Source organism: Lactuca saligna, chromosome 5 (assembly GCF_052625555.1).
Source record: "Lactuca saligna cultivar CGN05327 chromosome 5, ASM5262555v1, whole genome shotgun sequence".
Lineage (NCBI taxonomy): Eukaryota > Viridiplantae > Streptophyta > Magnoliopsida > Asterales > Asteraceae > Lactuca > Lactuca saligna.
In genome coordinates, this window is record NC_136421.1 from 283,087,274 (window position 1) to 283,100,376 (window position 13,103).

At 30.7% G+C, this 13,103-nt stretch overlaps 1 protein-coding gene and 1 long non-coding RNA gene across 3 annotated transcripts; both read left to right on the top strand.

Moving 5' to 3' along the window:
- The first annotated feature begins 4,996 nt into the window (after positions 1-4,996).
- On the top strand, positions 4,997-6,071 carry LOC144998810 (uncharacterized). Its single transcript, XR_013660441.1, has 2 exons — positions 4,997-5,402; positions 5,759-6,071. It is a non-coding gene; the product is annotated as an uncharacterized LOC144998810 (long non-coding RNA).
- Positions 6,072-11,080: 5,009 nt separating this feature from the next.
- LOC145048038 (Mitochondrial glycoprotein family protein) lies at positions 11,081-12,822 on the top strand. Of its 2 annotated transcripts, XM_078996433.1 has the most exons (5): positions 11,081-11,186; positions 11,307-11,348; positions 11,706-11,821; positions 11,920-12,248; positions 12,350-12,822. In XM_078996433.1, exons 3-5 carry the CDS (start codon positions 11,708-11,710, stop codon positions 12,504-12,506), a joined length of 600 nt encoding a protein of 199 aa, XP_078852559.1. In that variant the 5' UTR covers positions 11,081-11,186; positions 11,307-11,348; positions 11,706-11,707; the 3' UTR covers positions 12,507-12,822. The 2 variants fall into 2 exon arrangements, with proteins under 2 accessions (XP_078852559.1, XP_078852560.1); XM_078996434.1 differs by lacking the exon at positions 11,307-11,348.
- Positions 12,823-13,103: the final 281 nt, after the last annotated feature.

Below are 13,103 nucleotides of genomic sequence, written 5' to 3' on the forward strand. Positions count from 1 at the left end.
ATCATCTTCTTCTTAATGGGCGATGTCTCATTCTTCTACCTGCGTTGTCGTCCCAACCTTCTTCGTCTCCACCGTTTCTCCCTTCTTCTTCACCACCGATCCAACACTGTTTTTTATACATGTTCTTCCTAATCGAACCACAAGCCCACCGCTCTCAACCATCACAGTTTTCTTTGTCTATTGGCCTTCATTTCTCCTTTCACCTACGTTGTTCCAGAACCCTCTGTATCTCCAACTCCCACCAGTATTCGATACACTTTGAGGGTGTCTGGACTTAGATGCTTATTATCACCGACCTAGCAAAGAAATCAAGTTAACCGTTGACCAATTTCCTTATAAAGTAAGGTAACTAATTTATTGATTTGTCTATCTGATTTTCTTTCAATTCAATGGAGTTGATGTCAATCGATTATTGACAGTATGATGAAAACGTGGGATTTTTCAAGAAAAAAAATAATATATATATATATATATATATATATATATATATATATATATATATATATATATATATAGACACACACACACACACACTAGCCGTTTACCCGCGCAAAGCGGCGGCGGCGAATAGTTTCTTTCAAACAATTAGTTCCATTCGGGGACATGTTATATTTTTAAGAACACTTGCACCATTATCGATCGGTTTCACAAAAATAAAAAGTGCAATGCCAAAACCAAAAAATATTGTGGTGGTGGATTCCATGGAGGAAAAGGAGATGAATATTTGAATTAGTCTCCAGTTAATTATATTTTATGCAAAAAATTAGGGAACTCCAATTTGAATGAGCTTTTAAATTTCAAATGATTTGTCGAAAAGAAGTGTTTCAGATTTCGAATGCAACAGATACCAGAGAAGATATATTTTAGGAGTACAAGTTGGGTCAAAATTGATGAAAATACTAATTCAATCCCTAAAAATAAGGAAATACTAATTTAAATTTGTTTTTAATACGTGTATCCCTAGCATTATCATTTGTAAGATATATATTATAATATTATTATATTAATAGTTGGTTGTACTTTAAGCTTAAAAACTTAAATGTCTTATAAAAAATATTATTATTATATTAATTCTATTTATAGAAATAGTAAGATTTCTTTTATAAGGTAGTATATATATATATATATATATATATATATATATATATATATATACTTGCTTCCATATACTGATGCACTTTTGAATGTTATTTGTTATATAGTTTTTCTTTTCTACACCGTTTATTTGCCTTAGTAATGCAGGTTGGTATACCCTTGATGATTATTGAAGACCCTGTCGCTGTAAGTTTTATTTTCTGGGTTGAAGGGTATTTTTGGAAACATTTAGACAAAAAAAATCGAATCTTTGAAAATTTTATTTGTATCGTTCCTATTTCTAGTGGTTCAACTTTTGGAAACCCCTTTTGTGAATCTTATAAATTTTGCTTCTTTATTCACTATGGATGCTGCAAGCCATTGTTTTGTTGCTGGAAAAAAATAAAAAGCTTCTTGAGTTTGGACTTTGTTGGCTCAGGTTTTAAACATTTTTTTGTTTTTTTTTTTATTTTTAACAAATTTCATGAGCTATAATTTATAAAAAAAATCTTTTTGTTTAATTCATTTGTAGGACCTAGATGGTGGTGTACTTTCTTATTTGCAAAATCTTGGATATAAGAAGCCATATATAAGCTACATGGATAGCAAAACAATGGTATTTTGGATTGTTGTATCTGATCATACCCACTACAAAATCATAACACATGTAAACTCAACAGTTTAACATTAACTCTTTCAAAAAAAAAAAAACAAAAAAAAAACATTTTATCATTAAATTTATAAATCAAAACTAAAAATCATACATTTATAACTTTTTTCTTTTCTACCATACGAATGTTCTAGCAATGCCAAAAAAAATGGAATTTGATTGTTCCTAGATGTGTGCTTTGCTTATATAGACGCTAAGACTCCAGCTGACTCAAAATTTTAGTATTAAATATTTAAATATTATACATTTGACTTTTTTTCTACCGGAGGACTATTTTTGCAATGACAAAAAATGAAATTTGATGGCTTCTAGATGTCAGGTTTGCTTATGTAGCAGCTAAGGGTTCAGGAGATGGATTAGTTGGTACGTATGTTTATAGTTCATATCCAATAATAACTATAAAGTGAAAAGACATAACTACCCTTATAATATCTATTTATGGCAGGTTCTTATTTTGTTTCGACTACAAATGAAGCTTTAAATACCACACAATCATATTATTCAGACATGTTATTAGCTTCGTGTTATAAAAGGTATGACTAAAAAAATTTAAAGGTATGCATCCAATTTATTCAGCAATATACACTTTCTTTTGTCATTTGAATTTTGGTTTCAGCAAAGGCAGAAAAACAGATGAATGTAAGGGAAAGTGGAGTCGTGTATGGTTTGAGCAAAGCTGGAAAAAAAACAAAAAACAAAACACACACACACAAATTAATGTTGTTAATCATAGGGGTGGACATTTGGACCGGACCGGCTCTTGGACCGGACCGGCTCTTGGACCGGACGGTTATGGAGAATTTTGTGGACCATGGACCGGACCGGATGAGTCGTGTCCATGTCCGTGCCCGTGTCCGGGTCCAGGTTCGGGTTTTCTGGTTTTTAGACCCGTTTGGACCGGTACAACTTTAATTGCATAGAGTATAATAAGTAATCTACATTGATGTATAATATTATAACTTGCAAAATTAATATGTTTCCGTTTCATGCCTAACTAATCTATATTGATGTATAATATTATAACTTTCAATTTGCAAAAATTAATTTTCAAAATAAAAGCAACTAACATATAAATCAAGTTCACCAACAAAAGTTAAACAATTTTAAGACAAACATACAAAAGTATTATCGTAACAACAAAAATCATAGTTTAAACTTTAAAATCAATCAAACTAACAAATTTCATAAACTCATAATCTAATCTTCCATTAGCCTCTTCCCCATATCATTGTCATCCATATGTAACATATTTAAAGCTTGTGCAATCTCTACATAAACACAAATGAAAATGTTGTTAGTATTTAATAAAAAGTAATAATTGTATAAAAAAAGAATAAAGATTGTAATTTTTTTTACCCAAAGCTATATCATCATCGTTCAAGATGTCATCAACGTTGTCAACTATCGGATTTGTAAACATTATCACCCAATCTTGGGTGCATAACAAAGCTTCAACTATCAATGTCAATAAACTAGTCTGATACTCACTTACAACTCTACCACATGTGCTAAACGCGGACTCGGAATTATAGTATAAAATAATACTAAAAAGCTGAAATATTACAGTTTTGATAGCTCTAGTTTGAAGGATTGTAACTCAGTGAAGATAATACCAAAATAAACAAAATTATAGTCTAAATTCATCTACAAACTGTAAACTAAATGTTGGAAAAAACCGGAGGTCAATCCGACTTAAAATGAATGATTTATGGGTGTTTAAAAAACATCACAGATTACAAAATCTTGCTGAAAAGCTGAATTTTTTCAGCTTTGATAGCTCTACTTTGAAGGATTGTAACTCAGTGAATATAATACCAAAATAAACAAAATTATATTCTAAATTCATCTACAAACTGTAAAATAAATGTTGGAAAAACCCCGAGGTCAATCCGACTTAAAACGAATGAGTTATGGGTGTTTAAAAAACGTTACAGATTACAAAATCTTGTTGAAAAGCTGAATTTTTTCTGCTTTGATAGCTCTACTTTGAAGGATTGTAACTCAGTGAATATAATACCAAAATAAACAAAATTATTGTCTAAACTCATCTACAAACTATAAACTAAATGTTGGAAAAAATCTCCGGTCAATCCGACTTAAAACGAATGAGTTATGGGTGTTTAAAAAACGTCACAGATTACAAAATGTTGTTGAAAAGCTGAATTTTTTCAGCTTTGATAGCTCTACTTTGAAGGATTGTAAAAAGGTGAATATAATACCAAAATAAACAAAATTATAGTCTAAATTCATCTACAAACTGTAAACTAAATGTTGGAAAAAACCGCAAGTCAATCCGACTTAAAACGAATGAGGTATAAGTGTTTAAAAAACGTCACAAAAATCTGAATCATTTCCAACCGGTTCTAAACCCGGTAAAAACCGGACCGAACCGGGAAAAAAACCGGACCGGACCGGAGAGAAATCTTAGAACCGAGAACCGGCCCGGGGGTCCAAAAAAACGGTCAGATCCAGTTCACCGGTCCGGTCCGGTCCAAATGCTCACCCCTAGTTAATCACGGCTTAACATAATATGAGGGGTTGAGGTTAGACAGAAATCAGGAAAATCAATCGTTTGGCAAGTGATATCATCAAATGACGTCGTTTTTCATGACAATCAGATTTCAATCGACGATTTCAAGCATCGGTAAAAAGAAATTTTTATGCCCTTTCTGACTTTTCTTTTTCCAACTTCTTTACTTAATTAAAGATTCATTTTTGTACTTTTTTGACTTTATCCTGTCACAAATATGATTTATTTTCCATGTTTACATCTGATTTTTTTTACTTTAAATCTTTTTTGTTTCTGTAATTATATTAAAAAATTTGTGCTATCACTAAATGTTTTTGCAATTTTTGAATCTCTAAATAATTGCCATTCATAGTTCGTTTAGAACTTGAATTATGTTTCTCCAGTCATTCAATTTGCAAGTAGATTCAGAGGAAAATCTTCCAATTTGGAAATCATTTAAGATTTAATTGTATGTTTTTTTATAATTTGGGGTTATTAATCATATTGTATAAATCTGATAATTTGTTTATGTTACTTCAAGCATAAACAATGGTTCATTGACATGTTAGTTTCACAATCACATATATAAAGCAATTGTTTCTTCATTTTCTTTCATATATATATATATATATATATATATATATATATATATATATATATATATATATATATATATATATATATATTCTTTTTTACTTCAAGGGATTTTATTCCCATGGTGTTGATCTTCCAATGATCCCACAAGAAAGCAAAAAGTTCCAAATCAGAAATCATAAATGAATAGCATGATGCAATCGGATTAAACTGAAACAGTTAAAACATAACAGTATATTCAATAGGCAACCCCTGCAAAATCTGAGGAGTATGATGTGGCAGGAATAGATTTAGATTCAGTTGTAGTATCATCAGAAGGAGGAGCAAGTGAGGCTAGGTTGTTTTAGTTGGAGAAACACAAGAAACAAATCGGTTTTCAAAGCGTTGGGTGATAGTACTTCTTTGCTTTTCTGCATTTCTGCTATGCAATATGGAGCATATGAGTTTTTTTAATTGTTTATTATGCATTAATTTTATGTGGTGTTACTAATCATTACTTCTTATATTTATATATAATTATTTCAGGTGAATATGAGCGTAGCAATACTATTTCCGGTATGTCTCTTACCTAAATATTTTTCTTTCTATTTCTTTATTTTCTACTTTTCATTCATGCTTTTCCTTTTTTGTGGATAAAATTGTGTTTTTATATGGTCTAACAATTGATGTGTATCACTAAGGTTAGCTATAATGTTGTTCAAAAGTTGACGATTGAAGCCTTCCCTCTGTATTGTATGCAATTTGGATTATCGTTTGGAGAAAATTAGGAAACACCTTTTGCGAAATTTCACTGCCTATATGCAGTTATCTACTATTTTATGCTCTTGAAATCTTGACATCTCATTCAATGAAAACTTTCACTTACAGTGATTTTTTTTTATTCATATTTTGTCGGTTGGGGTTGATGCCAGGGCCCAGGAGGTGTTAATTCTCATGTTCGTGCTTTCAAATTAGTTGGTGGGCAGCCAATTGTAATTGATTCCGTGAAGGGTTCTTACATTACATGTGGGACACTGATGGGAATGAGTATATTGATTATGTTGGTTCGTGGGGATCCGCAATCATTGGTCATGCAGATGACGATGTTACTTCTATCCTCTATCCTCAATTAAGATCTTTATATTTAGGGTTAAATTAGATAGATTTTATTAAGTATAATGTCCTAATAGTTTATTCACTTACATTTTTATTAGAAATCTAATTTATAGTGATTTTCTTTTGTAATGATGTTTATTTTGTATGCTTGGATCCTATAAATTCCTCTTGCAGTCAATCGATGTCTTAGATGAAGCTTCCTAGATAGTAGATGTGTCGCAGCGAACCAATGTAAGATAATTATTGTTGCTAATATGAGGGAAGACACACAATTATTCATATTTTTGAATAGTAACTAATTCTATATTGCTGATATGCTTCGGGTAGATTTGAGATACTTTTACCATAAGATTTGCAACAGTAAAGTGATAGTTGGAAATAATCCAACTATCCAATGCTCCAATAAATACAATCAGTTGATTTGGTTTTTAAAATATGTCTCAAGTTGTTGAACAGGTTGGAAACCAAAGGTGGAGTGTTGAGGTGTTTGTAACATTTTTGTCATTTTTCCAAATAAAATGACTAATTTTTTCCCTTATTATAAATGATTTTTCAATTTTTGTGACATTTTTTTTGTTATTACAAAAATTAATTACAAATAACAGACAATTTCAAATATTTAATTATTATTTAGTATAAGTTTGAAAGTCAATTTTGAAGTTTTTTTGTTTTTTCAGGATCATCTCCAACAATAGAAAGGGTGAGAATCCACATTGCTCATTTGCCACTATTAAGAGATGAAACTGTATTTGATCTATCTGGTTGTTTTGTATTTAAATAACATTATAGCATCCTACTTTCATAACCCACCAAACATCAACAAAAATATCTGACCCATGCAACGCACGGACCTCATTTCTAATTTGTTTTAATTTTTTTAAGAATAATGACTTGATGAGCAACTATGTTTCATTTAGAAATTTAGTTATTTTATTTATTTATATGATATACCATTAAATTGCTTGTAGTGTTCATATACAATTTAGCGGACAATAACGGGTCTGGAAATCCAACGACTCTTGTAATGGGTTAATGACTTTATATGATACATAAGTATTTGGTTACTCAATTTTTTTATACATAAATTACTATTAAACAAACATTATTGTTCAAAACCCTCCATTAAACCTTTTTTGAAATATATTTTTAACTTTTTCTCCATCTTTCTACAAACTTGTTTTATTGTCTTTTAATAAAAAAATTACAACTTTTTATAAATTTTATAATATTTTAGTTATTTTTTTACAACTCTTTTGTAATATAAAAAAAATTGTTTAGAAGTTGTAAACAAATATTAAAAAATTGATAGAAAAAAGTTGTTTTATAAAAAAAAAAGTTTATTAAATTGTTTTAAAGGTTGTAAAAGAAGTTTAATAGTGTTTTTTAAACAACAATTTCATTTTAATGGTAAATGCATAAAACAAGTCAATGGTCAAATTTGTACATGAAGCATAAAGTTATTAACCAACTAAAATGATCGCAAAAAACCAATAAAAAAATTGACCATGATTGGTTGAAATGATATATTCCAAACGTTATATGTGAATTTAATAGTAAATCTTGATTGGTTAAAATGAAGCGACCAAATATATACATAAAATATAGTTTCTTAAGTCATTATTCATTTAATCTAAAAGAATGAGGTTTTATTATTTTAAAAGTGAAATTAAATTGTCTCTTATTTTTTTATGTCTACAACTATTTCTACCCGATAAAATTATGATAAGTTTAAATATTTCATATATTTTTTTAACTCACTCTTTAGGGCTATATTAGGAATGAGAAATTAAATATTTTCATACTTTTGTTCCTACAAATCTTCCTATCCAATTAAATGATGATAGGTGTCATATTAGTGTATTAAAATATTATTAAATGAATGTTAAATGATACACATGTCATTATTTAATTAGGTAGGAACCAAAGGGTTTATAGTCTAGCGGTATCCGTTGTTGCCCTCCCTCCTTGATGTTGAGGGTTCAAGTCTCGTCGTGGAAATAGGTAGATTTAAGGTGTATTTAATAGTATGTTAGATTCGCCGTTCCAAAAAAAAAAAAAAAAAAAAATTGGGTAGGAAGATTTATAGAAACAAAAAGTAGGAAGATATTTAATTTCTCATTAGGAATATATTAAATAAAACTAAATTGAATGGTGATTTGTTATAATTTTAGTGAGTAGAAATAATTGTAGGTATAAAAAGTAGGATGTAATTTAAATTCGACAAAATTGCAAAAACGATCCCTGCGATATGTATTTTTTTGGGGTTTTAGTCCAAACCCCGACTTTATTGAGTTGGACAGTTGGTGGTCCTTTTGAGCTACTTTGCTTGCAGTTTTGGTCGTTGTCCAAACTAAAAAGACTATTATACCCTTAATGAATTTATTTTTCATTTTTATTTCACTTTTTATTATTATTATTATTATTATTATTATTATTATTATTATTAAATATAAAAGTGGATCCTCTCTCTCTCTCTCTCTCTCTCCTATGACCCCACCTCTTTCCCCTATTTCCACCCAACTCTCACCCAGTTCTTGAATTCTTGTTCATGCTATTTCCCCTCCCTTACCCAATGAACCTCGATAATCATTCCATTGTCGGGAAATTAACCATCTCCTCCATTAAAACCCTTAGACCAAACTATCACAATGAAACCCACCTAAAATATCAAGATTTAGGATTTGATTCTCGACAGAGTGGTAGAAAAATGGGACGACAATATGTTTACTGGCAAGTGATGGTCATGTTCGTCGTTGACGGATGTCAACGGTGATCTATTTTTCGGTTTTGGAAATCAATTCACATGGAAATCAATTCACAGCTTTGCACTTTAATACACACTGATACACACGCACATTCAATATTCTGGGTTTGCTCTTCAAGAACAACAGATGAAATTGATTGAGAAGTTGAAGACATATCAGGGGAAAAAACCTTTTCGAATATGTCATGATTTAACCACGTCGATCTCTCAAGATCCAATCTCGGTAAGCCCTAATACAATATGAAATCAATTTCGAATATGAAATTGATTTTACATGTGAAATCGAACCATGGATATCCTTTCCTTATCTTAGTTGGATCGATTAATAGGTGTGTGTGTGTATGTGTTTTTGATCACAACACTCAATGATCCTTTATTTCTTATTTGATGATTCGATTTCTCTTTCTTCTTTCTTTGTGAAATTGATAAGCAGGTCTCAAGTTATGGTAGTTACACAGTCACGAGGAGCGGTACCGGCAGAAGGCTATCCCCGGAGCCTTCATACCCTTACTGTTGTGATCGGCAGAAAAACGTAAAAAATGATGGAGGTCTTTGATCCGAGAAGAAGGAAGCATTAACAGAGGCGGCAGTTGGTGGCGATGGAGGTGTTGGTAGTGGCGATGGCAGCCCCTTGGCTCACCGGTGGATTTGTTGTTTTTGATGTTCACCGGAAATGCATCCACCTCCGATGGTGGAAGAAATAAAAACAAAGAGAGAGAGAGAGAGAGACCCATAATTTTTATTAATAAAACTTTAAATTAAATAGCAAAAATCATAAAAAAAAATGTATGAGAATGGCATTTTAATATTTTCAGTTTTCTGGAGAACTAAAAATACAACAAAACTAGCTTAAAAGGACCACCAATCTAGAAAAATTGTGATTTGAATTAAAATTCCAAAAAAATACATACCACAAAGACTATTTTTGTAAATTTGTCTTTAATTGCACTTTCTAAAATTTTCGACTCTCCGATGGTAAGTGTGAAGCTTTGGCAATGTATCTATCAAATATAATTTGTTACCCTATAAAATCATTAATCAACCAAAGGATTAGTTGAAACCACCTAAACTGAGTATTATCAATAAAAAGATAAACTTCAAACGTGATATATGAGTTTAACGATACATAAAAAAAAAGATTACAATAGCAAATATGTACAGAAAAGATCAAGTTATTTAGGTGCTGTTTATTTTTGAAAAAAACCCTCTTCAAACCTCTTACTGCTGCGCGGCGCAGCACACGCGCAACACTTTTCATCTCGCAGTTGTTTGTTTTTTAGAAGTCTTCTGAATCAAAAACCTCTGCGCGTGCTCTGTTTGGCGCAGCACTTGTACTGCCTCTTCCAACCTCTTCTTCTTCTTCTTTTTTTATTGCTGAAATTTTGATTATATGTTATTAAAATTTTATTTCACATTTTTTTCCCTTTTTTTTCGTTTATTCTTATTGAATTTATTTTTTATTTTTTTTATATTCAATAATGATAATTTCTTGAGGAAATATCATTATTTTTTACTGAAAATATCTTTATTTTTTGTTGAAATATCATTCTTTTTTACTGAAGTATCATTAATTTTTACCGAAATGTTATACATTATTAAATTTTACGTATTAAAAAGTTATTTTCGGTTTATAAAATTAGTTTATTTTAATTTTTTAATATTTGCAGCAGTATGCAGATGTTAAAAAAACAAACACGCTTCTTATTATCTGCAACCTTTTGGTTCACCTCTTCTACTGCAGAGGGTTGCAAAGGTAGTCCGCAGACTTCACACTTTTCATCTCGCAGCTGTTTGTTTTTTAGAAGTCTTCTGAATCAAAAACCTCTGCGCGTGCTCTGTTTGGCGCAGCACTTGTACTGCCTCTTCCAACCTCTTCTTCTTCTTCTTTTTTTATTGCTGAAATTTTGATTATATGTTATTAAAATTTTATTTCACATTTTTTTTCCCTTTTTTTTCGTTTATTCTTATTGAATTTATTTTTTATTTTTTTTATATTCAATAATGATAATTTCTTGAGGAAATATCATTATTTTTTACTGAAAATATCTTTATTTTTTGTTGAAATATCATTCTTTTTTACTGAAGTATCATTAATTTTTACCGAAATGTTATACATTATTAAATTTTACGTATTAAAAAGTTATTTTCGGTTTATAAAATTAGTTTATTTTAATTTTTTAATATTTGCAGCAGTATGCAGATGTTAAAAAAACAAACACGCTTCTTATTATCTGCAACCTTTTGGTTCACCTCTTCTACTGCAGAGGGTTGCAAAGGTAGTCCGCAGACTTCATGAATTTTTGCTTCAGAAAATCAAACAGCACATTATGTATGATGGTAATTTAAATATCCATTTTTGCCCCTTCGTCGTCTCGTTGAATTACAAACCTAACCCTCAATTTTTGCTTTCTTCATCCTCACTCGACAAGTCTACTTCAACGTCACGACCAGCGGCCTTCTTCTCGCCGGCAAGACAGCAGGTACCCCCCAATCTTTTATTTATTTATTTATTTTTAATCTTCTTCGCTCCTTTCAGTCACACATACTCACATAATCACACCAGCAAATTGATTGAGTTAATGTTCTTTTCGTCAAATTAGGGATTTTGAGAAACGACGACGATTTGATTGCTGTAGATACTGGTATCGTTTCATTCATATATTTCGAAGCTTTATTAACTGTTGCAATTTCTGTTCTTGAGTTCGCAATGTCGCCCGATCAATATAGCCTTTACCTTTCTGATAATCAATTTACGCATGTTTGCTAATGAAATCGACGGGTATCACGAGATTAATCTGAAGTATTCAACTGATATATTATACGTTTGTGAAAAACCTTGGATCTATCAGTTAACGAACTCGGATCGTTTCAATCGATTCATTGTTGTCGTTAACTAATCAACACAATTACATCACGATTTCCCTCCGGTTGCACATTGTTTTTATTTTGATTGTGCATTCCCTTACTTGTTTAATCACTAATCACTATTCTCTGGTTAGCAATGTCAAGGGTTACTACATTGTTGCAAAAGGGAAAGAGAGCTTTGCAAGAACTGGAACTGCTTAAAGTCTTGCAATCAGAGATAAGACACGAGCTTGCTAATGATCCTTATAAGGTACCTCTATTTCTATAATCATTCTTTGTTTATACAGATACTAGACTAGTTCTTTTGTCAATGGAAGCTGATTAATGCATTCATGGATATGAATTTAGAATGAAACTGGTTCCTCAGGCGATTTTGTGATGGATTGGGATTCACAACATTCCAAAGATGTAACTATGATCAAGAAATGTGAATCTGGTGAGGAGCTTGCTATTTCTGCAATACTTGGTGAGGAAACCTTTCTAGGAGATGACTGTTATCCCAAGGAAGTGGATATGAAGGTGTGCATCAAAAAGACAGGATTGACCTCAATACTGCAGTTTGATTGTAAAGTTTTGGACCAAGGTCAAGATAGAATTGACTTTCATATTCAAAATGCATATTATTTGAAGTCGCCTATTGATTTCAGTTCCTCAGTCTACAGAGGTCCCCTGTTCAGGTATGTTTTTACTTTCCTTATCAATATAGACAATGTTAAGTTCTAGGTTTAAGAAATAATTAAAATTTGGTTAATTTTGATAAATTCATTATTTATTTTAGGAACTTAGACCTTGGTTTGCAACAAGAGCTGAAGCAGTACCTAATATCAAGAGGAATAGGGAAAAGCCTCACCAACTTCCTCCTTCTCCACTTACACAAAAAGGAGCAACATCAGTACATCAAATGGTTGCAAAAATTGGAAGCCATGGTGGCATAAAATGGTAGCTTCTTTTTTATTTAGAAGTGTTTGACAAAAGTAGCTGTAAAACTTCATAAAACATGAAAACTAAAAGTTAAAAGCTCTGAAATATGAGTTTTCTTTTTCTAATGTAAAAGCTAAAAAAATTTAAAAGGTAAAAAATTTTAAAAGCTCTTGTAAGCTTGTTCCCAACCACTCCATTCCATAAGTTGTTGGATAGGATTTGGGAGAAAGTTGTTTGGATAGGTTTTGGGAGTAATATAATATAAGTTGTTTGGTTGTTTGGATAGCATTTACTTTGTTGGAATGCTAATATTGATTTGTACGTGTCAAACAGTATAAGTTTGTGACCAGAGGAAGTGAACCTTATAGGAAGTGATAAAATCAGAGGTGGCATTTCGGTTGACATTGAAAATGACTATTATATTATAATAATAGTTTCTAAAATTTTAAACTCAATTTTACTAGTATTAAGTTGGCGATAAAATCCTTATTGGAAGTGATAAAAGTTGAATATTAAGTTTAGTATTCCGAAAAAAAAATGCTGAAATTTCAAGAAAATGTTTTGTTTTTACTGAATTAGAATAAATTTTTGAAAAAGAAAAATACAAAAAA

Coding starts and splice junctions, on each gene's coding strand:
- LOC145048038 (XM_078996433.1), top strand. CDS start 11,708: ATGTCAAGGGTTACTACATTGTTGCAAAAGGGAAAGAGAGCTTTGCAA. Junction 11,822..11,919: donor TTGCTAATGATCCTTATAAG/GTACCTCTATTT, acceptor ATATGAATTTAG/AATGAAACTGGTTCCTCAGG. Junction 12,249..12,349: donor TACAGAGGTCCCCTGTTCAG/GTATGTTTTTAC, acceptor TATTTATTTTAG/GAACTTAGACCTTGGTTTGC.